The 25631-nt window shown below is 34.7% G+C and overlaps 1 protein-coding gene and 1 pseudogene across 4 annotated transcripts; one reads left to right on the top strand and one right to left on the bottom strand.

The window, feature by feature from the left end:
- The window catches only part of LOC100598119, a 406136-nt pseudogene that overhangs the window by 18190 nt on the left and 362315 nt on the right, over positions 1–25631 (top strand).
- On the bottom strand, positions 1101–16280 carry LOC100597206 (UDP-glucuronosyltransferase 2B11). 4 transcript variants are annotated; one of them, XM_012499499.2, is made up of 7 exons: positions 15944–16254; positions 15534–15592; positions 13765–13913; positions 9461–9592; positions 6578–6665; positions 5521–5740; positions 1211–1490 (listed from the first exon to the last, which is right to left on the bottom strand). In XM_012499499.2, the coding sequence occupies exons 1-7, from the start codon at positions 16252–16254 to the stop codon at positions 1211–1213; spliced, it is 1239 nt and encodes a 412-aa protein (XP_012354953.2). The 4 variants fall into 4 exon arrangements, with proteins under 4 accessions (XP_003265732.2, XP_012354953.2, XP_003265733.2 ...); XM_003265684.4 differs by having other exon boundaries at positions 1101–1490; positions 15534–16280; XM_003265685.4 differs by lacking the exon at positions 15534–15592 and having other exon boundaries at positions 15786–16254.

Below are 25631 nucleotides of genomic sequence, written 5' to 3'. Positions count from 1 at the left end.
ACACACGCATATACATACTATATATATATATATATATATATATATACACACACACACACCATGGAATACTACTAAGCTGTAAAAAGAAACAAACTAATGGCATTAACAGCAACCTGCATTATTCTAAGTGAAGAAATTAAGGGATAGAAAACTGAACCTCGTAAATTGTCACTTCTAAGTGGGATCTAAGCTATTAGGATGCAAAGGCATAAGGATGATGTAATGGGCTCTAAGGATTCAGATGGGAGGGTGGGAGAGAGTGAGGCATACAAGACTATACATTCAGTGCAAGGTACACTTCTCACATGATATGTGCAACAAAACCTCAGAAATTACCACTAAAAAATGTATGTATCTAATCAAACACCACCTGTTCCCAAATAACTATTGAAGTAATTAAAAATATCAGAATAAAATCAACCAGACAAATATTTTTAAATATTTGGAAAAAATAGAATTTGCTCATGAAACCAAAGATGTGGCAAAATAGTTCAATTTTACAGTAGGAAGCAGGTAAGAGTGGCTATATTTCTAATTCCACATAATTTCCACTGAGAAATGACTTAAGCTCTTAAAACAGTAAACATTTGGCCATCAATTTTAGCAAAAAAGGTGACAACGAAGTTGCATGCAGTGTAAAAGTAAAGCGAAACTACTTATCTCAAAATATCAAAAGGAAGAGAGACACTTTTTATACAATTTAACTATGTAATAGTTTCTTTAGCAACAGTTAAAACAACAGAATCCTGTTCAAAATGAAGCCAAATTATTCTGAATATGTGCAAAACAGTACTGATACTGTCAGTAGACTTCTTAATGTTCTTGTATTTATGTAAAATGTGTGAAATATAGTTAAGCTGAGTAATTTTTTTCATGTAACTTGTGAATTAAAACAACAAATCTCAATATATAAGTGCAACAAATTTCAATATGAGCTCATATGGCTTTATATTATTTTTTATTTTCCCTAGTGTTTTCTTCATTGCCACAAAATATTTCTAACCATTACCTGGGTGGTAAATCTCTGAAAAAGAATTTTTTACTTGACAAGGTAGATTTTGAAAATTTTATTTTATTTTATTTTATTTTTTTTATTTTTATTTTTGTCACAGGAAGAAAGAAATCTTGCATAACAATCTTTTCTTTCTTGCTGGAATAAACTGAAGTCATCCCATCTATCTGGTTTTCCAGCTTCAAATGTCAGACATAACTAATCTCTTTTCCCCTTCTTCCCTTTTCTAGCAAACTTCCAGAAACAAAACAGGCAAAACTTTGTGATGATAAATATCACAGTTGCCACACAGGCCAGCAGAAACCCAATCACATCCAAAGAGTGGTACTGGAACCAGGTGAGGTCATGGGCTGCAACTCGAAGGTGTTTGGCTCCTTTGTGGCGCATGACAAACTCAATCCAGAAGACTGCTCGATCCAGGGGCTTTACTGGTTGATCATGTTGAATTCTTGATAATTTCATAACATTCTCTTTATATCTGAAGGATAAAAATAAAGATACCAACACTGAAAGTAAGTTAATTTGCCTGTACATATCAAGTCTATGAAAGACTTTTAAAGTGTCAGGTAATTCAAAGTAAATGTCAAAGAATTGACAGAAAATTTGTGTATTTTAATTTGAGTCATCATAGATAGTTTGGCTTTTAAACTGGACTTTTCTCATTGAGAAACATTTTTAAAGTAGAAATGGAAGGTCAGGTGAGAAAGTTAATTTTTATCAAGCAGAGAAAATATAAGGCACTTTAATTGTTTTTAACTGTTTAATTTTAAGTTTTTGTGGGTCCATATTAAGTGTATATATTTATGGGGTACATGAAATGTTTTGATACAATGTGAAATAATCACATCTTAAAAAATAAGATATTCATCCTTTAAGCATTTATCCTTTGTATTATGAACAATCCAATTACACTCTTAGTTCTCAAACAGGCATATGACTACATGCTCAACATCATGAGCCATTTTAAGTACTGTAAGAAAGACTGTGAAAATGCAATGTGAGAATTATCATCTGTAAGTTCCTAAAAAGGAATTTTATCATGGTGAGTGACATGCCTCATAGCTAGTCACTTTGCTTCTACATTACTCTTTTGTCTCCTACTGTTTCCCACCCTGTAGCCAGAATGATTTTTTGAAATTAAAGTCAGATTATGGCACACTTCTGATTAAGATTTTTGCCTGGCTTCTCATTATTTTAATCATAAAATTCAACTCTGTTATTTGGTCTACAGAACCCTACATTGTAAGACACTGGCAAGCCCTTTTCTAACACTTTTCCCCTGCCCACTCTCTTCTAGATTGGCCTTCTAATTTTCTTTAAGCTTCCAAATGTGTTCTCATCTTAGCACTTTACACATTTTGTCCCTTCTCTCCTGCTCTTGGAGTATTCTTTCCTGCTACAACCCAAGGCATGCGTCTCTCCCTTTTTGTGGCTTCCCTCTAAGTGTTACCTCTAAGAGAGGCTTTTACTGGCCAGACTATGATGGAGCCTCTAGGATTTTCTCTATGTTCTGTGCTTATTTTCTATTTGATTCCTAGAATTTTTTAAATGATTTATATATCTCATAAAATATACATTTAAATATAAAATACAAAAGATAAATATACATATACTAAGTGAATAGTTCAAAAATGGAAGATCATCTTGAACATTATCTTGAGGTGAAGATACCAATTTATGTACTGTTCAGGTCATGGTATAGGCTATCACAACCTGCCTAGAATAACTCTCTGTTTCTGAACCTTATAGTGACTACTTTTGTCCTCCAACACAAGGATTAGCCTGACTTCGAATAACAACATTAGTTTTGCTTGTTTATGTAATTGAATTATATAATATGTACTCAAAAGTGTCTTTTTCTTTAATGTAGCTGTTCTTGGGTTATTCCATTGTTATATAGTATTCTGTTGATTGATAAACCACATATTATGTCTTCATTTTATGATGAATAGATATTTGGGTTGCTAATAATTTTTGGACACTGTTGATAATTCTGTCATGAACACTCTGCTATACAGCATTAGATTTATATATTTATGTATATCTGCTGTGTATACAATTGAGAGTAGAACTGCTGAGATAAAAGTGCATGCATACTTATGATTTACTTCTTGACTTTAAATTTTTTTGAAGTATATTTTGTTAATTTCCAAAATTTAAAGATATTTTAGTAATAATATTTTTAACCTCCTTTATTTCCACTATGGCTGGATCATATAGTCTTCATGACATTGAATCATTTTATATTTCCTAAGTCTTGATTTATTGCCCACCACACATCACTTCAAGTAAAGATTAACTATTTGACGTACTCTAGGAAAATGTGTCTTCAAGTTGATATATACAATACATATATGTGTATTGTATATGTATATATGTATGTGTATATCATTTTACATTGTAAGATTCCATTTGCTAATTGTGTTCTTCAAATGTTTTCTGTCCTTACACATTATTTGCTCTTTTATTAAAAGTCTATTTAGATTGAGTGAAAGTATTTGTATAATCACATTTAAATCTACCACTTTGTTTTATATTTCTTTTCTATTTGTCCAAGCTGGTTTGTGTTGCTTTTCAATTATTTCTCAACTTCTTTTTTTTTTTTTTGAGACAGAGTCTCGCTCTGTCGCCCAGGCTGTAGTAGTGCAGTGGCACAATCTCGGCTCACTGCAAGCTCCGCCTCCCGGGTTCACACCATTCTCCTGCCTCAGCCTCCAGAGTAGCCGGGACTACAGGTGCCCGCCACCACGCCCAGCTAATTTTTTTGTATTTTTAGTAGAGACGGGGTTTCACCGTGGTCTCGATCTCCTGACCTCGTGATCCGCCCGCCTCGGCCTCCCAAACTGCTGGGATTAGAGGCATGAGCCACCGCGCCCGGCCTATTTCTCAACTTCTTTAAAAGTATATTGATCATTCGTTATCCTTCTATTTTCTTTGGGATAAAGTATTTTTAAAGTATTCCTTTAGATGATACCCTCCTTACACAAAAACTTTATTGAGAGTAGCTATAAATGCTGAATTGATGGTAGCTGGACTTCGCAAGGAATTTAGCACATTGTCATCTTTGGGGTGTGAACAAAATCAATTATTAAAAATTTAACTTAAAATTATATTTTTGTGCTTTGAAGACCATCATCAAAAAGTAAAAAGTTAGTGCACCCAGAATGGGACAGAATATTTAAAAATTATACATCTGATTTGACCCATAATATATAAATAGTTCTGAAAACTTAATAATAAGACAAATAGCAAAGTTAAAATTGTTTCAAGCATTGGAATAGACACGTTTTCTAAGAAGATACACGAATGATCAATAAGCACATATAAAGGTTCTCAACATCTTCAGCAGTAATGAAAATGCAATCCAAGACCAGGATGAGAGATCATTTTATACCCACTAAGAAGGCTGTAACTAAAAGACAGAAAATAAGGGGTTTGGCAACAGTGTGGAGGAATTGGAACCATGTTGTACTGCTGATGGTAGTGATGAATGGAACAAGTACTTTGGTAAACAGTTTAACAGTTCTTCATAAACATGGAGTTCTCACATGAGGCAGCAGTTCCACGTATACTATCAACCCAAAAGAAAGTAAAACATGTTAATCAAAAACATGTATAGCAATAATCCTAGTAGCCACAATTGGAAACAATCAAAAGGCCAATGAACTGACAAACGAACAACTAAATTATGACATATCCATACTATAAAATATTACACAAGTGTAAAGGAAGTGAAGTATTAAAACACACAACAATATGAATTAGAATAAAAACCATAAGAAAACAACAAAAAATTAGGCTAGGTGAAATGTCATTTACACAGCACCTGAGACTGTATGATTCCATTTATATGAAATATCTAGAGAGAATAACCTATAGAGAAAGAAAACAAATTGGTGTTAGACTAGGACTAAGCAGTTATGAGAAGTGATTTTGGTGTCATTGCAGTTTCTTTTGTGTTGATAAAAATGTTCTAAAATAATATAATGGTGATAGTTTCATGACTCTGCAAACATAGTAAAAATATTTGGATTTTATGGCATAAATAGGTGGATTTTAAGCTATCAAAATTAAATCTCATTTTCAAGTCTGTTACAATAATGATGATAAAAAATAATTTTTCAGCAAGAAAATAGTTATATTCTGAGACATTTTAGATATTTAATTAAAACATTTTTTTATATTATTTCAAGTTTATTCTTCCTTTCTACTATGGATTCATTATGTTAAAATTTTAAGAAATGTATTATTTATATTGTCTATATCATTTTAAAATTACTTTTGTTTAGAAAATTGTTTCACTAACTGGTTACTCATTAGATGTATGGGATTGGGATTCAAATACAATTTTTAAATAACAGATAAAAAACAAAGCAGATTTCAGATTGGTTAAATCATTTAAATTCTTTCAAGATTACTCTCTTATAAAAAGGATGAAACTCATGCTCACTATTGACAAGAGAAGCTATCTATTAATACCACCTAGTGAAAAATATTGTTCTACTCACGAAGGATCATTAATTACTGTCTTCAGTGCATTCAGCAAGTCTGTACTCGACATTGTGTGGAAGTCCAATCTAACAGCTGCTCCCTTGGCCTCCATGTGAGCAATGTTACAAGGTTGATCCCAAAAAAATGGAATGCCCACCATAGGGATCCCATGGTAGATCGCCTCATAGATGCCATTGGCTCCACCATGAGTTATAAAAGCTCTGGTTTTTGGATGACCTAGGATTGGATGAATTTTAGCAAAATTATTCATCAGAATAAAATGAGATGCACAATGAAAGGCTCTGAAAGTGACAGTGTTTTCTAGATAACACATTAAACTAATTTGCTATTACTTTTCAGACTTCAGAGGAATAAACACGTACTTGTTTAGCAGATGTAACTGAAGTCTCTATGGTGCGCATGACTTCAGAGTGCAAAACTTAATATAAGATTTCCAGTTGGACTAATAAAAAGTGCATTCTAGATTTTTTAAATGTGCACAGAAGGGGACAGCAAAGAGATGGGCATGAAATAAAGTTTTATTTTAAGCACAGTCACAGAATGTGATATGTGGGGTGTGCAAGGCAGCAGGCAGTGGGTTGGTGGTGGTGCTAGGATTGAGGAAAGAGAGGTTACACTTCATCATGAAATGTGTCATTACTTTAAGATTAAGATTAGGAATTTAGTCCTCCAGAAAATACAGAGTCACTGGTGATAGAAGAGCTATTATATTTACTGGCATTTGAAATAATCCTGCAGGAGAGGAGAAAACAGGTGTAAAGTTGTAGAAAGAGGAGACAGAGAGACAGCCCAGGAAGATATTGAAAAATGCTGTGAGATATAATAGCACCTGAAATAAAGATTATCTCTGATTCTGACCATAAAGAATGTGAGTGTATATCATAAAAAGCCAACAATTATACCATATTCTTTTCCCCTAGGACTGGAAAATAAATATAAAGAAGTTCTTTCTTATTTTCCTATAACAAATATTCAATAAGTATGTTTCAAGATGAACTATTAACACTCTAATGTGTTACTAATATATCCAGTATTTGTTCACCAGGGTGTTACCTAGAAGGTCATTCTGGGGTATCCACTTGTACAGCCGAGTATTGAGACCTAAGGCATCTGGTTTATTCCCATCAAATTTCCACAGAACCTGTTACAGTAAAGACAATATCTTATTCCATGAGTGGAACTCAAAAATTAAAGAATGTTAGAACTGTAAAAAGGGTAGGAATGAGATCAAGGGATGTTTGTAAATAAAGCTACTCAAAGACTGTTCTAAAAAGAATACTCACATTTTATTTTCTTAACTTTTATAATGATTTAGATATATAAGAAACCATGATTTTCCAAAATAGTACCATAGAAAAATAAGATTATCAATGAAAAGTTCAAGTATTCAAAAAACTGTTACACTTTTTAAAAGAAGACCTACCTGCGGCCAATCATCATAAGAAGAAAAAAAACTTAACATCACAGATCATTAGAGAAATTCAAATCAAAACCATAGTGAGATAGCATCTCACACCAGTCCGAATGGCCATTATTAAAAATTCAAAAAATATCACGCTGTTGGCGAGGTTGTAGACTCCGTCTCAAGAAAAAAAAAAAAAAAAGAATGCTTATACTCTGTTGGTTGGAATGTAAGTTAGTTCAACCATTGTGGAAGAGAGTGTGGCCATTCCTCAGAAACCTAGAGGCAAAAATACCATGAAACCCAGCAATCCCATTACTAGGTATATAACCAAAGGACTATAACTTGTTCTTTTATAAAGATCCATGAACATATATGTTAGTTGCAGTACTATTCACAATAGCAAGGACATGCAGTCAACCTAAATGACCATCAATTATGGACTGAATAAAGAAAATATGGCATATATACACTTCAGAATATTATGCAGCCATAAAAAAACAAAAATATGTATTTTGCAGGGTTAAGGATGGAGCTGGAAGCCGTTAGCCTTAGCAAACTAACATAGGAATTGAAATCCAAATGTGACATGTCCTCACTTATGAGTGGAAGCTACGTGGACACATAGATGGCAACAAAATACACTGGGATGTATTGGAAGGTTGAGGGTGGGAGGAAAGAGAGGATCAGGAAAAATAATAAATGAATATTAGTCTTAATACCTGGGTGGTGAAACAATCAGTACAACAAACCCCCATGACACAAGTTTACCTATGTAAAAAACCTGCACATGTATTCCTGAACTTAAAAGTTAAAAATAAAAGTTCAATTAATTTAATTTAAAAAATAAAAATATTCTTAAAAAAGAATAAAAAATTACAGGGAGTCATTGTAATTCTAGTGTAATAAAACTATTTAGTAATGACCTATATGTTTGTTTTATGTATTTTATATTAGTTTTCATCTCCAAATTTAATTGTAATGTATTCATTTGTTTTTGAATAACATGAGAAGTAGTTTAAATGTATCTACTTGTCGGTAGGTTATTATATTAGAGCCTGTTGTCCTTTGATTGACAAAATAGCAAGTCTATAAAAGAAGCTACTTATAATAAATAAATAAATGCTGCCAAGGTTTTATGTATAACTTCATTGGAATTACAAATTATCAAGCACTACTTCCAAGAAAAATTTCAAATGACAATTTTTGACACAAATTCAGAATATTACCAATATTGTTAATTTTAGATTTTTTTTTTTGGCCTAGAAATGAGGAAACTGTTGGTATCATGAATAAAAATAAAGCTGTTGAATAAACTCAAAATTGTATTTTGCTGAATTTGGTCAACTGATTATTAACACTTAGACAACGTGCTACAAAGCTTTGACAACAGTGATTAATATATTCTGCTATACCCAAGACACTTTTATTTTAAGTTACTAATTTTGAAACTCCAAAGCAATCCTCATAAACTGAACAATAATTTACAGTGTTTAACTTTTATTTGCTACATCAGTGTTAAAGTAACTCAGGTTTCACCAAAAAGCTAGAGGTTATTACACGAAAGCTTTCTCAGATAGGAAATTAAAAAGTAATTGACAAATACACAAAGTCCCTGGTTTATTCTATATAGAAGAATATATATTGCTGCTATGTTCCATGGAGGGGGCATCTGAACCTGTTCCCCTGCCTGGCTTCCTTCTGTTTGACTCCTTCCTATATTTCCTTCTGCTGCCTCCATTGGGAGGGGTTGTTAATCTGGTAGTTAGTGCTGAGTCTTTGTGGGGCCACATTTTATACTGTACAGGATCCACCTTCAGGTCAGGATCCATCTTCATCCTTTCTCTTTCATCTTCCTGCTTCAGGCAGTGTTCTCTATTTGTTGTCACATATTTCACATAAGCATTTGACTTAAAAGTACAAACAGAAATAGTACATTCCTTAATTGTAAACATTCCATTCACCAAGAGCTTCCAGAGTACAATAAGTAATAGAGGTGGCCCAAGAGTAAGTCAAACCTTCTTCACTCATTGGATACTGCTGAGATTAGGAAACAGCTTTGAAGAAAATGATCATAAGTCTTACTTGCATTTCTACAAAGACGCAGTTCTGAATATATATTTTTAGTTGAAAACACCTGAAAGTCATTTAAAGACTACATTAAGCACCATTTTCACTTACCTAAAATATATTGAGTTAATTTCAGCAGTATGTATGACTCTTAATATCAGAAATTAAAAATAACCATGGGTCTCAAGTTCCCTTTTGTGGATGCATATGGAGTACTGAGTTCCCACTGATACTAATAGGAACCACTCATGCATACCAAGGGTAGTAACTACCCCAGGGCCACATGTAACCACTAAGTCTGAGGCACAACTACTACTTGTGTCGGTGGAAGCTGCGCAAGCATATTTAAGGCTGTATTTGGCTGTAAAGAGTTCAATCTACTCTTAATATTCTTTCTATGTAGATCACAAACTTTAACAGCCTCTTTCAGTAGTTTTCCACACCAGTAAGGCCCTTTATCTTACCTTTTGTGGGATCTTGGCAAGGGCTGTTGCAATTACATTGGCCCTTTCTGCTGTTATGTTCCTTATCATTGACCCCAGAGAAAACACCACAACACCATTTTCTCCAGAGCTCTGTACAAACTCCTCCATTTCCTGTGAAAAAAAATTGTTTCATCACAAAAGAGTATCACCACAGCAGGCACTACTGAAAGAATTGGTATAAAATATTAAAGAGAGAAAATCAAGTATTTTGAGGAATTATTGGAGTAAATAATATTTTTTAACTGACTCAATCACTCAGTTTCTTTGCAAGAAGATGTATGAGGTATTTGGCCTCTGTTAAGGATATTTGTGTAAATATGTGTGTGTGTGTGTGTGTAGGTATGTGTCTGCATGTGTGTAATGGAGAAAAGAAATGGAGCCATTACATTGTAGTCAGGGAGATAATGTTAAAAAATACACCCAGACTCTTCACTTATAATACTATAATTACTAATATAAGTTCTTGGAAAAGTGGCACCACTAGGCTTTAATCCTATATTTTTATTCTACTAAATCACTTGTGTTTATTTCAGGCAGGTTTTCTGTAGAATTCTTTTAGTTTGAAGCCATTAGTGGTTTACTTCCCTAAATATGAGCACTGAGGAAAAGCTATTCACAGTTGGGATAATTTTATATCTACATTTATGTTCCTCTACAATGCTTTATGCTTCACTTAAAGTTTGTAAGAGTTTTCCAGTAGTTTTTCAAAAAATGAAAAATGAAAATAAAAACTGGTGGTTAAGAATCACTGACATTCCTGAGTCTAGTATTGTGATTTGGAATTTTTATGGATCAGTTTTGAGAGTCTAATTTATAATACGGAATTGTAGAGTCGATAGTTAGTAGTTGAATAATTATACCTTTCTGGTTATTGTTTAGGTGGGGCACCTATTGCCCTGAAATCACACTGTTAAATTGATGTGCTATTTATAACTGCATGTGAGGAACTCTCATCATCACTTTGTTGTGTCTCAGAGGCAGCACTTGCACCAGAATAGAAGAGGCCACCAGGCCTTTCTGCAGAGGAGATCTTGTCTCTCCTTTGAGTAGCTCACGCACACATTACACTCCTGGAGAAGATGTGCTTGGCTGCAATTGATTGAGAATTATTCTCACTTGAGTTCCCCCATGTATACCAATATTTAAATTTAAATATTTTCAGATTTAATCATTGGGGTAAAACTTTTACAAATGGTTTTTAACAAAACAAAGAAAAAAATGTCTAAATGTAAACAGTGCACCACTTATGGCAGAGCATTTTTTAAAACATGATTTTTAATCTTATGTTAACATGAGAGTCCTTGTACTACTATTCCACGTAATACCTGGGGCTTCTAGGTATTGTGTGTGATTGCAGTTACCTGTAGCCACATTTAACATAACTCATTTTCAGTGTCTCATCTCACTGGCGTGATATCAAAGCCTTGTTTTTCTACCCAGTGTTGAAGGAATCTAACCTCTGTTTAGAGATTCATCACTGATATTGACTGGTTGTTTCTCCTTTTGTGATAATATTACAAAAATAATACAAAATTAATGTAAGAAATTTTATCAATTAATGTAAGAAATTTTATCAAAGTATGAAAAGATTTTTAAAAAATAATTTTTCTAAAATTTCTACCTAGAGACATTATTTATAGAAAATATGTATTTTTTTATTATGGATTTTGTCCTATTTATATAGGTCAATGTAGACATGTGACACTTATTTAGGAAATTTTAATCTTATTATATATACATTTTATCCTGCAAAAACTTGCCATCTTGTTATATTTATCATTTTCTAACTCACTTTATTTGTATTATGGCTGATGGTGTAATTGAACATTTCATTGATAAAATTATTTTAATGCTATTGTATTCACATAAGTTTTAATCATTCTTTCATGTAAGATGTTGGATTGCTTGTAATGTTAATTTTTTCATATTCCATATGTATTATGGAATATGAATATATTCCATATGTATTATGGAATATGAATATATTCCATAGTGTTTAATAGGTACACTTTGAATTTTTTATGATTTCATGTGAATATATTATAAAATTAATAACAATATGCATTTCTAAAACACTTGATGCATTTTGTCAAGTGTCTTATTCTCTTAAAATATATTGATATTATCTGAGAATGTAATATATAATTGAAAAGAAAGCAATCTGGGTTAGCAATTATTTTACATAATAAACAGTTAAATAACTGGTTTCACAACCATTGACTTGCATTCAAAGCTTTCTGCAAGTTAATAACAAGACCTAGTAATTACCACTATTGTACTACTAGTCAACCTTTTTGCTTGTCCTTTTACACCTCCTACTCTCTTCCTCCTCCTATTTGCACTGTCAGTTTCCCTTAATGTGAACGGGGAAATCTTTCAAGAGTGATGTAGAGTGTCATAGATTTTTCATTAGTCTTTACCTCAGCTTTTGTCTCTTGAGAAAGTGACTATACAAAGCCCATACAATTTGCATTAAACACAGATATTGAGTTTTAACAATGGAATAAAATCTCAGTTTTATGTAAGCAAAAATGTTCTTTTAAAGAGGTTGAGTAATAATACATTGAAGAAGGCTTACTTTGTATATATGTCTTAAAATGTGATATTAGTTTAAAATATATGAGGTTCTTGTGTTCCTTCAAAAAGAATATAATCTTATATGCTGACAGAATTTTTTTTTGTATTGAAACTGAGGGCACTATTCAGATACAAGTGGTGGAAATTATTTGGTCTTTATTATACATGCATTGTTCACTATCTCTGTGCTTCTCTGTCATGCACTTATGATGTTGAGACAAGTTCCCCCAGAAAGCTTTACTGAGTTGCTTGTCATAAGGCAGACATCATCTGCTCTAATAGGATATGTTTATGCTCTAAAATATAAAATTCTGGGATCTCAATGCAGAAATGATTTAAATGCTTTATGAAAGTCAAGTGAACCCTGCGTTTGTCTGCACATATTTAAGGCACGCATTTCTATTGTTGAGGAAGTGTTTTAAGCTGGAATACTGGTGAAGATCCTTATTACTGATGGTAGAATTTTAGATTTTCAACTAGCTCATCTTACTGTCACAATTGATATGTCTAATTTTAATCAAGTCCACAGGGTATCTGTCACCTATGACTTTGAAAGAGAATATAACCTTGATGTGCTGAGTAATCTGGTTCTATTAAATGAGGAATGATATCTCAAGTGACTTTCACATGTTCAGTAGTTAGTAGTATTAGTAATAATAATAAAATAACCATAATTGCAAAATTAATAACATTTCTGAGTCACTGACTATATGCCACAGACATTTTAAGTGTTTGTGCATTTTAATATTTTTTCCACACAACACAATATGAAGTTGGCACTATTTTTGTAAATGTAGGCATAATTATTTCTATCAACATTCTAGTCCACTTTTCCATCATCTGCTACCTGAATCCATGCAAAATTTCCTGAATGGTTGGCTCTTTACAGTCTGGCCCTTCTGTAATTTAATCCATTGAATATCTTGGAGGCTTTTCTTAAAAAAGAGAATCATTTCATATATATTTATTTCTTAACTCTTTTTAGTAGTTTTTCAATATTTTTAACAAATATTTCAACTCCTAATATGTATCCGGCTCTAATTTACCTCTCAGTATCATCTGATTCTTAGTCATTCCCTGAAAACAAAACCTGAGGACTTGAGAACTGTCCTGACCACTTTATCTGCTTTCCCTTTTTGTCTGCCTCTCCCTGTCATTCTTTTCCCTATTCCTGCATATTGTTCAGCTCTCATCGTACTCATCAGTGACTCCAGGATACTTTCTATTATCTCCACTGATGCTTTCTTGACATTGGGCTTTTCCTCGAGATAATAGTTTTTTATAACATTTTCATTAATTACTTTTCTATATTTCAAAGTAGAATGTAAGGTATGTGGGGATGGAAACTGTGTCAATTTTTTTTTCTCTGAAATTTCTGCACTTACTTGGGTTTTGTGCTAATCCCTTTATAAATATTCTTTGAATGAATGACCAATACCTTCTTTGGTGTTGCATAATCAAGATTCGACTTTAATCAATCCTATTTTCAAAGTCTCCTTACTATTCCTCTCTATTTGTAATATGCATAAAACTCACATACGTGTGATGGTATTAACATATACATGAGTTTCTAATTGGTGTCTGCTTTACCCCACCTACTTCCCATCCTTTTTCAGTGTAAGTCAAACACTCTGAATGAAGACTATAGACTCATTTCTACTGAAACTTCGAAGCCAACAAAATAAAACCAACCAAAGTATGTTTACCTTAGGTAGGGGTTTGGCAGGTTTGCAGTGGAGTCCTCCAACAAAATCAACATTTGGAAAGAATGGATGAGGAAATCGAAAACTCCAGGAGTTTCGCATAAGCCATATGTCAGCTTTCCTCCTTGTCTCAGATAAGGTAGTGGGTCTTCCTGACAGGAATAAAGAAAAGAAAAAGTGGATGACATAAGATAATTACTTTACATAACTTTCTGAAAGGGGTTAGAATAATGTAGGCAAAGATGTAGGTAAAGTTTGTGTGCTTTGAAAAATATATACATATATTCATATATATGAATAATATATTTTTTATGTATTATATATTTTGTCCATGTTTATTTATAAGAAAGGCAAAGTGGTGGAAGAATTATGAGGTTAAGCGACATCTCTAATGTCATGTCAGTATACTCACAATTATTAAAAGAAGTCATAGAGAATTAAATATCAATTTATGTTCTCTTTAAAGCTTCAGTAGTAGCATATAGATATTTAAACAACTCTTTGAGCTCCATAATCAATTAATTCTACTATACCCATAAAAACAATTTTCTAACAGTCTAGTTTACACAACTCATTAAGCTAATCCTTTTATCTTTGGTTCTTCAAGTGAACTCTGGACTATTGTGAGAGTATGGCAGAAATCCTTGTACCAACTACTCATTTGGATTTGAGCTAAGATCTTAATAATATTATCTTTTCAGTAAATATATTTGTAAATTATAGCTAGAAATTTTGAGAAATTATTGAAATAGAGATCTGTACTCAACCTTAATCTGTCTCATATTTTTAAATAAAGAGACATAGTTTCAAATAAACTATATAGATATAACTATCTTCACATTTCAACAAGATAATTGGACTTTAAATAAATGATTTCCAATTCTTTAGTGAAGAGTATAGAAACATTAGAAACTTCAAATTACCCTTATTGACTTTTGCATCTGAGATGTAGACATTATCTCTCTCTACTGTGAAAGAAACCTTCTGGAAACATGGGAACATCTTTTAACATCTAAATAAGAAAACTGAGGTTTACAAGGAAAGCTTTCTGCAGTTATATAGATAGTTGTAAAAAAATGTGTAATTACTCATTCTAAATCTATGCATTCAATAAGATGTTACTTGGTGGATTTTACTGCTTTTTTTTTTTTTTTTTTTTTGAGACGGAGTCCTGCTCAGTCACCCAGGCTGGAGTGCAGTGGCGCAATCTCGGCTCACTGCAAGCTCCGTCTCCCGGGTTCACGCCATTCTCCTGCCTCAGCCTCTCCGAGTAGCTGGGACTACAGGCGCCCGCCACCACGCTCGGCTAATTTTTTTTTTTTTTTTTTTTTTTTTTTTTTTGTATTTTTAGTAGAGACGGGGTTTCACCATGGTCTCGATCTCCTAACTTCATGATCCGCCCGCCTCGGACTCCCGAAGTGCTGAGATTACAAGCGTGAGCCACCGCGCCCGGCCAGATTTTACTGCTTTTAAGATCTAAAACGTTATATAGTAAAACAGATGTGTAATTGCTTAAAGTCTTAGGTGTACTAATATATAGGTTTATGATTTCCTGGGGTGTTCTGTATGAGTGATGGCCACAGGGTTTTAACAGACCCTATAATTTAAGCTTTTCTATAATATTTGTGAGATTGATAGATCATCTTGTATTTTCATTTTATAAATTCACTTAACAAAAACTCCACTTTCCTGACTTTGTGGCTTTATATAAGCTCTGTTTCAAAGACACAAATAAGTTAGATCTTCACGTTACTGAATAAACAAATTCTTACCTAAAACTTCACTGTAAAACTGATCCCACTTCTTCATATCACACATTTGGAACCAAAAGTCAAAATAAAGCACATAGATAATATTTTTTACCCTCTCCATGAAAGTCATTTGATCACTTAATTTTGACCTAACAACAGGTATGTAGGAAGGAGGGAAAATCAGTCCTCCACTATGCCTTTCAATTGTGTAGCCAGGAGTGAAGCAGAGACTGTACACAAAGGGTATGTTAAATAACTCAGCCAGCAGCTCACCACAGGGAAAAACAGCATCTGCAAAAATGATGTCAAATCTTGATTCTTGTAGTTTTTTCATAAGTTTCTTATTTGAAACTACATCTTTACAGATGTTCCTAAATATGTCATATAATTCCCACAGGATTTCTTGTTCTTGTGAAAAATACAACCAAAAGCTATCTTTTTGAATGTCTGACCATCTCTTAACCTGCTGCATGATGATATTCTCAAATTCAGTTTTAGTTAAAGATGTAGGATAAACTTCGAGTTTAAGAGTGGATGCGTCATTGGGATCAAAAAGAATGGAAGCTGAAGATGCCAGTACAGTCACCTCATGACCTCTCTGAACAAGCTCTTTCAGGATTGTTTTCATATTCATCCAATGGCTGTATTCTGCGGCCCATACCAGCACCTTTCCACAACTCCCAGAGCTAAAGTAACAACTGAGATGCATCAGCAGAAGAACTGAAGTCCATTTCAGAGCCATCCTGGTGCAATGTGATCATTCTTTTCAAGTCACTGTTTCTTCCTCATACTTATATACAGAGACAAACAAGTTAAAACATAACTCCTTCAATTCAAAGTAAATACATTATATAAGCATCCCGAGTACATGGATGGCAAGGAGACAAACAAAGTTCGATTACTTCATGTTTACTCAAGGATGTTTGATGTTTCTTTTATGTTTATATTCGCTGTCATCCACCTAAGATTAATGACCTTGCAAGTACACTGTTTTATGTAACCTATTTTATAATAGTGTCAAGAGCAGTGGCAAGTGAGAGAGACCTGCAGGGCCCTTGACACAGAATAAGAGATGAAGTGATTGTACAATGCAAATGGCATTTTTGAATATCGTGGTTCAAGGAATATCTTGTAAAACTTTGTTGAAGTATAATTCAAATACCATGATTCATCAATTATTATTTAAAATTAAGTATTTCCTAGTAAATTCACAGACTTGTGAATCCAACATAACAATCAGTTTTATCTAAAAAAAAAAAAAATTCCTGTATATTAGCTCTCATCTCCCCACCGAATTTCTGCATCCACCCTGCACTGGGCAACCAGTAATCTAATTTCTGCCTCTACAAATACACCTATTCAGGATCTTTTTAAAAGTAAATGGAACTATGTAATATATGGTCTTTTGTGGCTGGCTTCTTTTATTTAGTTTAATGTTTTTAAAGGACCATCCATAGAATAGTGTAAATAAGGACTTCATTTTTATTGCCAAATAGTATCAGATGCTATTTATAAACACAATTTATTTATTCATTTATCAGTTGATGGATATTGATTTTCTTCCACTTTTGGCCATTATGAATAACATTGATTAACACTGATGTACATGATTTCTGTGGACATGTTTTTATTTTTCTTGGGTATATGCCTAGAAAGGCAATTACTGAATTATGTGGTAAATGTAAGTGTAACCTTTTGAGGAATTGCTAGACTTTTTCAGAGTGGGTGAATAATTTTCTGTTCTCACTAACAATGTATGAGGGTTTCAATATCTCCAAAACCTTGCCAACCCTTGTCTTTCACATAACCCAAAAGGTTATTTTTATTTTAATTTATAAACACACTCTAACAGACACAAAAAAGGAAGGTTTCCTTCCACATATTGGAGGGAAAAGTGAATAAATTAAATACTAACTAACCTAATACTTCACTGTAAAAATAATCCCACTTCGTTTGGTTAAAAATCTCAAATGCAAAGTCAAAATGAAGAAAATGCAACAGATTTTTCACCTTTCTACAAATATATTTTTGTACTAAGTTCTGATATGACAACAGTTACATCAGAAGGAGGTAATGTAAGTCCTCCACAGAGTTCTTGGTACATACTGCCTGTTGTAAATTGATGATAGTAGACCAAATGTATAACAAATGTTTAACAGATTAAGCTGTTCAGACAGCAGCTCACTACTGAGAACTGACATCTGTAAGAATGACATAAATTCTGGAATCTCGTTATTCCTCATAATTTTCTTGTTCAAAACAGCATACTCAAAGAGCTTTTGAACAGTATCAGAACATTCATGATATGTAGTTTTTGCATCTTTGAATCATATGCCAACAATGTACTCTTTGGAAACTTACATGTCCACATCTTGATCAATTTCATAAAAATGAAATCAAGTTCATTCTCAGTAAAAGATGTGGGATAAACCTCAAATTTAACAGCAGATTGTTGGAATCAATGAGGATGGAAGCTGAAGGCGACAAGCACAGTTACCTCTTGGTGTTCTGAGCAAGTTCATCAAGTATCAACATAAAATTGATACAAAGACTGTATTTCATTGGCAACACCAGCACATTCTCACAGGACTCAGAGCTAGAACACAACCGTCAGCATAAGAAACAAAAAAGCCCATCTCTTAGACAACTTGTTAAAATGCTATCTTTCTTTATAACTTTCTCTAACTTGGTACATATCAATATCAATCAATGTCACAATGATTTAAGTATTGACAATAGAGGTTTTGGAAAGCAAGTGAATAAAGAAAAGGATGAATGATTTTGTGTTTGTATGTGTGAATAATAAATTTCAGTCTTATTGTAAATGTGGCTGTCTCTAGAACAAGAGATAATTTAATTGTATATGAAGAGTTTCTAGTATAAGAAAGCAGCATTGTGTCAACAATGAGGCAGGGGTGTGATCTATTCTTATTTATCTAAACATTCTCAAATAGACCGTCTTCATTTTCTCTATATATTTTCACAATTATATTAGCATCATTTCATGTTTCTTGACATTGTTTTTCTGACTATAGAAATTCATTTTCTTTTTATCCAAACAGATATGTTTTAAGTACAATTACAGTTACTTTGCTTCATTTGAAAATATTTTGTCTAAATCACAATATTTTCTTTTTCTGAATATTTGCAGCATTCCTTTCGTTTCTCACTCTTAGAAAGTATTTATCTTCTAAATGCCCACTCCTGAACTTGTTTCACAGTTCAGGAGTGTGAAATTCAGGTAATTTGTACTTTTAAAATGTCTCACCAGAAATTTACATCAAAGTAGAATTAGGAAGGAAAAGATGCATGTCACAAAACAGACAAATTTGTTTTTATTCTATTAATAATCTGTTAACCTGAAATGAGGTAAATCTTAAAAGGATGTTTGAACACAGTTTCTGAGCAAATATTGCCTGCAGAGTGGCAATATTGTTCAATATTGTTAACGTCCTTGAGTGCAGGCATTATGTGTCACCCAGATTTTCCTTTTGGGAATACACAAATTACTTTCCAGCTGATGAAGTGATTAGCAACTGACATACCTCACCTATAAGCTCTCTCTCTCAGTACAGTGCTGCTGAAAGCTATCTAGTGTAAAGTGACCTTCCCAAGACAGTCCATATCCAATGCCTGGTCATATGTAAGACTTTAAAGGCCCATTCTCCTCATTTCAATGTGGACCAACTCTGAAGGGCTAACTTAGCTTCAGAACTCCCAGTGGGTGAGATGAAAGCAATGCTGAGACTGCATGTCTTAGCATGCTCAGGGTGATATATAGAAAAATACCATACATTGCCTAGCATATAGACAAAAAACATTTATTTGCCACAGTTCTTGAGGCTGAAAGTTTCACAATCAAGATGCTGGTATTGGGCATTCCTCCAGGATGGCAGCCCATCAGCATGTCTTAAGGGGGGAAAGAGATTAATGAGTTCTTGTGAGCAAATTTTGGAATGGAATTAATTCCACTAATGAGGACTCTGCCTTCGTGACCTAAACACCTCCTAAAAGGTTCTGTCTGCTAATACAATCATTTTGGTTATAAGAATTTTAACATATTAATCTTTGGAGCACTCAAACATTCAAACCATTGCACTGAATTATATCCTAATTTGTTCCACTGTCCAATCTTGCTTCCTACTTTTTCAGAGATGTTATTTTCAATAAAACTCCCGAATTATCTCCCTCAAAAACATATTCAGCTTAGAGTCTACTTCTTGGAGGCACCCAGCATTTGATAATATGTACCAAGAGAGGTCAGAAAAAAAGAGCCGACAACAAAATGAGATTTTAGAGTTGGATCATTCACTACCAGATGTAATGAGAATCCTATCACTATTGGTAGGGAGAACACAAATAGACCCTGTAATGTGGTAATTTAAATTTTTCATACTTTCAGTAATGGCAAATTATGATGGTAATCTTTTGAAAGGGAAAATATTACTTATTAGGATATATCACAAATTTATCAATATGGGAAAAGTAGAAATTATGACCACAATAGAGGCAAATGCTTTTTTCTGCAGTTAATGCTTGGGAGAAAATAATGGAAGAGTGAGGACTAATAACCATTAAATTAAGGCAAACGGTGAAAGCCAGAAAAGTCTCCTTTGAAGTGTTCCCAGAAAAAGGGGCCTTGATTCAGACAGCGAGAGAAGGTTCTCAGATTCCACACAGGAAGGAATTCAAGATGACTCACAGAGTGAGGTGAGAAAAGATAGTTCACTGAATGCTATGACATTACAGAGTAGGGCATCCTCTGAAGGCAAGGAGTTGAATGCAACACCTTTGTTTCAAGTTTTCCTTATATAGGAGTCTTGTCTCTGTAAAGGACCTATTCACAAAGGTCCCTGGGTTTTGTCTGCAGCTCCATCTCTGTGCAATCTCTGGGAGACCCCTCTGCCAGTCCACATGTTCTTGAAGGTATGGAGCCCCATCTAGCCAGAATTCCAGATGTCTACAGTGAGAGGAAGCTGTCTACTATTCCTTTGACTCACGCTTCCCTAGAAACTGCTCAGGGCAGAGAACCAGCTGTAGTATTCAGGCACCCCATTCAGCGTCCTCAGCCTTTTTTCTCTTCAGCCTCAGTGACTACTTCTTTTCTCCATCCACATTCAGTATTTTCTCTCCAAAGATCTGTTCAAATTATGTTGGTATGATAAAAAAAAAAAAAAACCTGGTGTTCCCCTGGTGGCAGTGGCACTTCCTGACTGCATCTAGCTGATCATCTTGAACATTCCTGTGTATATATTCTTTTGAGAATTCTTTCTTGACGTCCCTGCCCCATTTTTTAATGGAGTTGTTTGTGTATGTTCTGTTAATTTAAGTTCCTTATAGATTTCTGATATTAGAACTTTATCAGATGCATAGTTTACAATTATATTTGCCCATTCTGTAAGTCATCTGTTTATTCTGTTGATAGTTACTTTTGTTGCACAGAGGCTTTTTAGTTCAGTTATGTTCTATTCTCTTGATTTTGTTCTAGGGTTTTACAGTTTTAGGATATTGTACTAGCCTTTTCTCATGCTGTTACTAAAGACATACACGAGACTGGGTAATTTAAAAGGAAAGAGGTTTAGTAGATTCACAGTTACACATGGCTTGGGAGGCCTCACAATGATGACAAAAGGCAAATGAGAAGCAATGTTATGTAATACATGGAGGCAGGCAAGAAGGCTTGGGTAGGGAAACTCTCCTTTATAAAACTATAAGACCTCAAGACACTTATTCGCTATCACGGGAATAGCACGGGAAAGATGCGCTACCACGATTCAATTACCTTTCACCAAGTTCCTCCCACAACATGTGGGAATTATGGGAGCTACAATTCAAGATGAAATTTGGGTGAGGACACAGCCAAATCATATCATTCTTCCATTGGCCCCTTCCAAATATCAGTTCCTCACATTTAAAAACCAATCATGCACTCCCATCAGTTCCGCAAAGTCTTAACTAATTTCAGCATTAACTCAAAAGTCCACAGTCCAAAGTCTCATCTGAGATAAGGCAAGTCCTTTTTGCCTATGAGTCTAAAAACCAAAAGCAAGTTAGTTACTTTCTAGATACAATGAAGAAACAGGCATTGGGTAAATACACTCCTTCTAAATGGCAGAAATTGGCCAAAACAAAGGGGCTACAGGCCCCATGCAAGTCCAAAATCCAGGTAAGGCAGTAAAATCCAGGGGGCAGTCATTGCCAAAATGATCTTCTTTGACTCCATGTCTCAAATACAGGTCACACTGATATAAGCGGTGGGATTCCATGGTCTTGGGCAGCTCAACCCCTTTGACTTTGCAGGGTACAGCCCTCCTCTTGGCTGCTTTCATGGGCTGGCATTGAATATCTGTGGTTTTTCTAGTTGGATGGTCTAAACTGTTTGTGGGTGTATCATACTGGGGTCGGAGGATGGTGGCCCACTTCTCACAGCTCCACTGGGGAGTGCTCTGGTGGTGACTGTGTGGGTGTGTTGGGCGGGGGGGCTCACACCACACATTTTCCTTTCACACTGTGCTAGCAGAGTTTCTTCATGATTGTCTCACCCCTGCAGGAAACTTCTGCTTGAACATCCAGGCATTTCCATAAATCTTCTAAAATCTAGGCAGAGGTTCCCAAGCCTCAATTATTGACTTCTGTGTACCCACAGACTCAACACCACATCAAAGCTGACAATCTGCCAAGATTGGGGGTTGCTCCACTGAAGCCATGGCTTGAGCTCTACCTTGGCCCCTTTTAGCCACAGCTGAGACACAGGGGACTGATTTCTGACACTGCACAAAGCAGCAAGATGCTGGGCCTAGCTCACAAGACCACTTGTTTCCTTCCAGGCCTCCCAGCCTGTAATGGGAAGGGCTGCAGCCAGGAAGACCTTTGACATGCCCTGGAGACACTTTTTCCATTGTCTTGACTATTGACAGTTGGTTTCTAATTACTTATGCATGTTTCTGCAGCTAGTTGGAATTTCTCCTCTGAAAATGAGATTTTTCTTTTATACCACATCATCAGGCTATGGATTTTCCAAACTTTTATGCTCTACTTCCCTTTTCAACATAAGTTCCAATTCCAAACCATATCTTTGTAAATACATAAAATGGAATACTTTTGACTGTACCCAAGTCACCTCCTGAATACTTTTCTGCTTAGAAATTTCTTCCATCGGATGCTCTAAATCAGCTCTCTCATGTCAAAAGTTTCACAAATCTATAAGGCAGGAGGAAAGTGCCACAGGTCTTTGCTAAAACATAGCAGAGTCACCTTTGCTCCAATTACCAACAAGTTCCTTATCTCCATCTGAGACCACCTCTGCCTGGACTTTATTGCCCATATCACTATCGGCATTTTGCTCAAAGCCATTCAACAAGTCTCTAGGAGGTTTCAAACTTTCCCACATCTTTCTGTTTTCTTCTGAGTCTTCCAAACTATTTCAAACTCTGCCTGTTACCCAGTTCCAAAGTTGCTTCCATATTTCCTGATATCTATACAGCAGTACCCCACTACCAAGTACCAATTTACTGTATTAATCTATTCTCATGCTGTTAAAAAAGACAAAGCTAACTTACAAAGGAAAGAGTTTTAATGGGCTCACAGTTTCACATAACCAGGGAGACCTCACAATTATGGCAGAAGGTGAATGAGGAGCAAAGTCACATCTTACATGGTGGCAGGTAAGAGAGCTTATGTAGGGAAATTCTCCTTTATAGAACAATTATATGTTTTGGGACATATTTATTATCAAAAAAACAATATGGGAAAGACTCACCCCTATGATTAAATTACCTCTTGCTGGATCCTTCCCACAACACGTGGAAATTATGGGAGCTACAATTGAAGATGAGATTTGGGTGGGGACAAAGCCAAACCATATTACTTAAACATTTATGTCTTTAATCCATCTTCAGTTGGTTTTTGCGTATGGTAAAAAGAAGATGTCTAGTTTCAGTCTTCTGCATATGGCTAGCCAGTTATTTAGCACCATTTACTGAAGAATGTGTTGTTTCCCCATTGTTTGTTCTTATCGACTTTGTTTAAATCAGATGACTGTACGTGTAAGGCTTTATTTCTGGGTGCTTTAACTGGTTCCATTGGTCTATGTGTCTGTTTTTGTGCCAGTACCAGGCTGTTTCAGTTACTGTAGCCTTGTATTAGAGTGTGAAGTTGGATATTGTGATGCCTCTGGCTTTGTTTTTGTGCTTAGATCTGTTTTGACTTCTGGGCTATTTTTGGTTTCATAGGAATTTTAGAATTTTTTTTTTCCAATTGCATTGAAAATGTTCATGGTAGTTTGATAGAAATAGCACTGAATCAGTAAATTACTTTGGGCAGTACGGTCATTTTAACAATATTAATTCTTTCTATAATTGAGCATGAAACACATTTCTTTTGTTGGTGTTGTTTCTAATTTTTTCAACAGCATTTTGTAATGTTTAGGGTAGAGATTTCTCTCCTCCCTGGTTAGCTGTATTTCTAGGTATTTTATCTGTGGCTGTTGTAAATGGTAGTGCATTCTTGATTTGGCTCTCAGCTTGGATGTTGTTGGTATAAACAAATGTTACTGATATTTGTGTAACACCGAAGGTTCTTGCCTTAGCCACACCAAAGATTTGGTGTGGTGGCAGCCCTCAGTGAGAGAGAGACACGGATCAACTGAGAGAAAAAAAGGCTGTAGGCTTTATTGAGCAGAGTGACAGTACAAAGCTTCCACAGCATGGAAGGGGTCCGGAGCAGGTAGCCAGTGTTAGATTTTTTGATCACCTTTTAAAATTTTTTAAGTCGGGAAATACATGTGGTGGGAAGATGTTTCCAGAGAAAGAAACAAAGACAATTAACATGTCTTAGGTCTTGAGGAAAACCAGAATTGTAACTTAAGTCTTATGTACTTTATAACCTTGCAGCGGCATGGCAAAGGAGACAGAATCTCACAGGATTTTACAAATTGTGTTTACAAGGAATTGGAATTGGGAGCATAGACAAGGGCTGCTGGTCATAGAAAAATTGGCCTTTAACATTCCTTTTAGTTTCAGGGGAGGGGGAAGGGAGAGAGGGAGCCACCACACAGGGAAGGTTACAACTACAGTTTCGCTGGTTATAGCTTTCTTGGGGAAGAAAACACATGCACAAATTCTGATGTTAGGAATATTTTAAGCATATATCTTCAATATGATTCATCCAGGACCAAAGTAAGTTCTGATGCAGGAAATGAGTGAGTTTCACAATTTTCGGAGCCCCTACTCGACCCAGGAAACCCAGCTGGAACCTCCTCTCATTTGTGCGTACATTTTTTCTTCTGAAACTTTGCTGAAGTTGTTTTTCAGAAGTAGGAGCTTTTGGACAGAGGCTTTGGGGTTTTCTATGTATAAAATAATACCATCTGTGAAGAGAGATCGTTTGTGTTTCCCTCTTTCTATTTGGATGCTTTTTATTTTTCTCTCTTACTCTGGCTAGGACTTCCAATACTCTACTGAATAGCAATGGTTAGAATGGACATCATTGCCTTGTTCCAGTTCTCAAGAGGAATCCTTTGAGCTTTTGCCCATTCAGTATGATGCTGACTGTGAGTTTTCACAGATGGCACTTATTATTTTGAAGTATTTTCCTGTAACACATAATTTGCTCAGGGTTTTTTAGAGTAAAATTGAGACCAAACAATCATAGAAAACGTCAACAATACTGAAAGTTTGTTATTTGAAAGAATAAATAAGATTGATTAATTACTAGATAGACTACAAAAGAATAAAAGAGAGATGATCGAAATAAACACACTCAGAAATGACAAACAAGAGATCACCATCAACCTCAGGAAAAACAAACTACCTGCAAAGACCATTATGACCATCTCTATGCACACAAACTTAAAAACCTAGAAGAAGCAGATCAATTTCTGGACACCTACATCCTCTCAAAGTTGAACCAGGTAGAAATAGAAACCCTGAACTGACCCAAAATGAGTTACAAAACTGAATCAGTAATATAAAGTCCAGCAAACACGTCCCTCCTTAACTCATTCAATGAGGCCAAGATTGCTCTGATACCAAAACCTTGCAGAGACACAGGAAGAAAAGAAAACATCAGGCCAATATCTATCATGAATAGAGACACAAGAATCCTCAACGAAGTACTAAT

This window comes from Nomascus leucogenys, chromosome 9, assembly GCF_006542625.1.
Source record: "Nomascus leucogenys isolate Asia chromosome 9, Asia_NLE_v1, whole genome shotgun sequence".
Taxonomy (NCBI): Eukaryota; Metazoa; Chordata; class Mammalia; order Primates; family Hylobatidae; genus Nomascus; species Nomascus leucogenys.
The sequence above is the reverse complement of the archived record's forward strand: the minus strand, read 5'-3'. Positions and strand labels throughout refer to the sequence as shown.